Here is a 3090-nt window from a genome sequence, read left to right as displayed (position 1 = left end):
CTCTTGATTTTGATTTCTCTCCTCACCATCATATAATAAATTAGTGATAATCTCAGTAGTATTTTCATTGGATTTTATTTTATTTTGCAGAAAATAGACTTTGTGAAAAATGTTTTATAACGACAATAAATTCTTGGAATTTTCTTGATACTAATGAGTTAGCAATTCTTAGATGTCACTTTCATTTTCTCTCTAGTTTACAAAAAGTAGGAGGAAAAAGGAAAAAAAACGTGCTTTTCCCTGTAAGTGCTTTCTAGTCCCTTTGAAATTTTAAGTTTTTGCTGATTAAGATATTATTTTATATTATAGCAGTAAATATTTTTTAAAATATTTTTTATTTTTTAAAATTAAAATCCCATTCAATTTTATTCTTTTTAGTTCATTCAAAATTTGTTTGAAAATATAGTGCGGTGTGGTGTGCTTGAAACTATACTCAACTTTAATTATAATTTTATCCTTTACAGTTTTACATGTATTTTAGTTAAAAAAAATATTAAAATTAAAAAAATAGAATAGTAAAAACTATCACAGTATAAAATAAATTCCCACCTATTCAGCCCTGCCTTTTAAACCTATAATCAATAGCAAACAAAGGCACCCTGTTTCGGTCCACATTTTTTCACATCCCACTCTCCGATTACTAGCTATACCTGTAGGCTTTTCAAGACAATTAGTCCACGTTTTGCGCTCCCCTTCCTATTATTAGCTATGCCTAGGCTTAGGCTCATGCAAGACAATTAGCTTAACAACAAATTATCACACTATCACAATGAGCTAATAACAACCACTAAGAAAGGATTAGCTAAGTATTATTATTATTTCCTCGGGTGCACAAATAGGGCGATGAAATTGGAAGAAAATCCAAGCATTCTCGGTTTCACACATACGGGAGGCGGCATCACCTTGACTCGGTCGACCGGCCACACAAGCGCAAATCATGCCAGGTCGGGTGCGGCAAAAAGAATGACACTTTGGCAGCAGCATAAGATTCAATGACCTCATAAAAGAAAATAAATAAATAGAGAAAATAACTTGTAATTCTCCATTACTAATCCAAGTTTTACACACTAAAACAGCCTAATTATTTTCTTAATAGAGCACAAAATCTTCGGAAGACCTTGCTCAAAATCCTCCCGTAATTTTAACGGAGGTATTTAAACAAATAAATAAAATACTATTGCTATTACTAATTAACTCCAAAACTGGGCGGAAACTCTCAGTTACCATCGGTACAGAATTTCCCGTGAAATGGCAAGCAATTAAACGGCAGCAAGACTCTCAAAGTGCTGTAAGAGGTTCTGAGTTTAAGAAATGGAAAAAATCATCATCCTCTTGGCAAACCGATGGTAATGAAGTAAAGTCTTGAAGTGGGTCAAGAAATATGTCGCCAAAATCTTGATCACACATAATGCTCTCTTGGAAAATTGATGTTGCTGTCGTCGTCGTCGCTAAAACTTGATCGTCAAAGAGGGTTGGCCCTGATGTTCCAAAATTGAAAAAATCATCAAGAAATGGTGAGTCCAGTGGTAAATAATCAGACAAATTGCTCTCGCCGAAGGCTTCCTCATTGTCTTGAGGCTTTGGCTCCATTTTAGCTTCTTGGAAAGGTTGAGACGGTGGTTTGTGTGATTCAGCCGAAGGTAGCCTGTAAGTGAGCACAGATTTTGGAGATGACAGGCTGTGAGACTCATCAGCAGATTCATAGCCGGAGCCAGAAACTGCTTCCACGTTAATCTCTGGCTTCTTTTCTTCTGATTCCTCCACTGGACTACTTTTCTCTTCTTCTTGATCGTCCTCCCTACTAGGCGGTGTGATGAAATTTGTTAAAGCATCTGGCCCCCGAAGCTTGATGGCAGCATTATCATACACTCTTGCAGCCTCCTCAGCGGTGTCGTAAGTCCCTAGCCATAACCGCACACGTCTAGCAGGATCTCTGATCTCTGCAGCCCATTTACCCCAGGGCCTTTGCCGAACGCCACGGAACTTTCTGCCATTGGTGGTTGATTGGGGAGTAAATCTTTTCGCTGGCTTTTGAGGGATATCACCAACACTTCTTTTCCGGTTTTTGGCAATAGTAGCAGCAATGACATTGGTTTCTTTGCAGAAAGCTGCAGGTTGGATGTTGATCTCGTTCACATATCTTTTCACTCTTTGCCGGCCAAACAACTCTCCCTCTTCATCACTGGAGGAGTCTGTGGCGTCATGGTCGGTGACTGTCACTCTAACAAGCCTTGGTGCCGGGTTTGAGGGTTCCGGTGAGCGGCATCGATCATCGGAGCGTACCATATTAGGCTTTAAGGGTTGTTTAGTGAATTTTTTTGTAACTTTTTTGTGCTCAGTGTACTTTATGGGACATAGGATACTTTGGTCTATCATATTTTCTGGGATTTTCTTTTTCCTTCTAACTAATTCCTCCAAAAGCTTCCTACTTGCATAGAGAGAGAACAAAACTGTGAAGGAGAAGATTGCTAGTCGTGAAGAGATAAACGAAAGACAAGGATGACTCAGAAATCTGTCAAAAAAAAGGACCAGAAACCCTTAAAATCTTGAACCTTTCGAGAGAGACTTGAAGGGATTGAGTGTTTATAAATCAATAAAGGCTTACCAAAAAGGAAATAACCACAATCTCTTAGGAAAATCAACGGATGATTTTGATTTCTTTCTAGTTGTAAGATTTCACTCTCTCTCCAACCTTCCACACAAGGGAGGAAAGGAAAAAAACTGAATCTTGATGAGAGGACAGAGAAGGGTGAGAGGCCTAAAGTCTTCCGAGAGAGGAAGTGGGTCTTGAGTTACAGTAGAAGACTAGGAAGAAGCAGAGTTTTAGCCGGTGTTATATCGCTGTTTTATAGCGCATCCCTGCAGCCGATTTTGGAAATTTCTCCAAATTAAAATATTTTAAATTTCCTATTTTTTTTATTTACCTTTTTTTTTTTTAATTGAGGTATTGATTAGTTAGGGGCAAGTCATGTCAATATTCAATACCGGTGTGGAAGTGCCACAAGGTTGCCGTAAAACGACACGCCACATCCCGATGACAGTGTGTGATTTTGACGCGTGGTGTTGTGGGGCCATGTTGGTGTTAGGCCC

At 38.6% G+C, this 3090-nt stretch overlaps 1 protein-coding gene across 1 annotated transcript; it reads right to left on the bottom strand.

The window, feature by feature from the left end:
* Positions 1–1015: 1015 nt before the first annotated feature.
* LOC105120113 (ethylene-responsive transcription factor CRF4-like) lies at positions 1016–2792 on the bottom strand. The gene is made up of 2 exons (XM_011018298.1): positions 2606–2792; positions 1016–2512 (listed from the first exon to the last, which is right to left on the bottom strand). Exon 2 carries the CDS (start codon positions 2374–2376, stop codon positions 1279–1281), a length of 1098 nt encoding a protein of 365 aa, XP_011016600.1. The 5' UTR covers positions 2377–2512; positions 2606–2792; the 3' UTR covers positions 1016–1278.
* Between the last annotated feature and the right edge of the window lie 298 nt (positions 2793–3090).

The sequence above is a fragment of the Populus euphratica genome, unplaced genomic scaffold (genome assembly GCF_000495115.2).
Source record: "Populus euphratica unplaced genomic scaffold, PopEup_1.0 scaffold4726.1, whole genome shotgun sequence".
Lineage (NCBI taxonomy): Eukaryota > Viridiplantae > Streptophyta > Magnoliopsida > Malpighiales > Salicaceae > Populus > Populus euphratica.
Note: the sequence above shows the minus strand (reverse complement) of the source record. Positions and strands in the feature narration are given on the sequence as shown.

Coding starts and splice junctions, on each gene's coding strand:
- LOC105120113 (XM_011018298.1), bottom strand. CDS start 2,376: ATGATAGACCAAAGTATCCTATGTCCCATAAAGTACACTGAGCACAAA.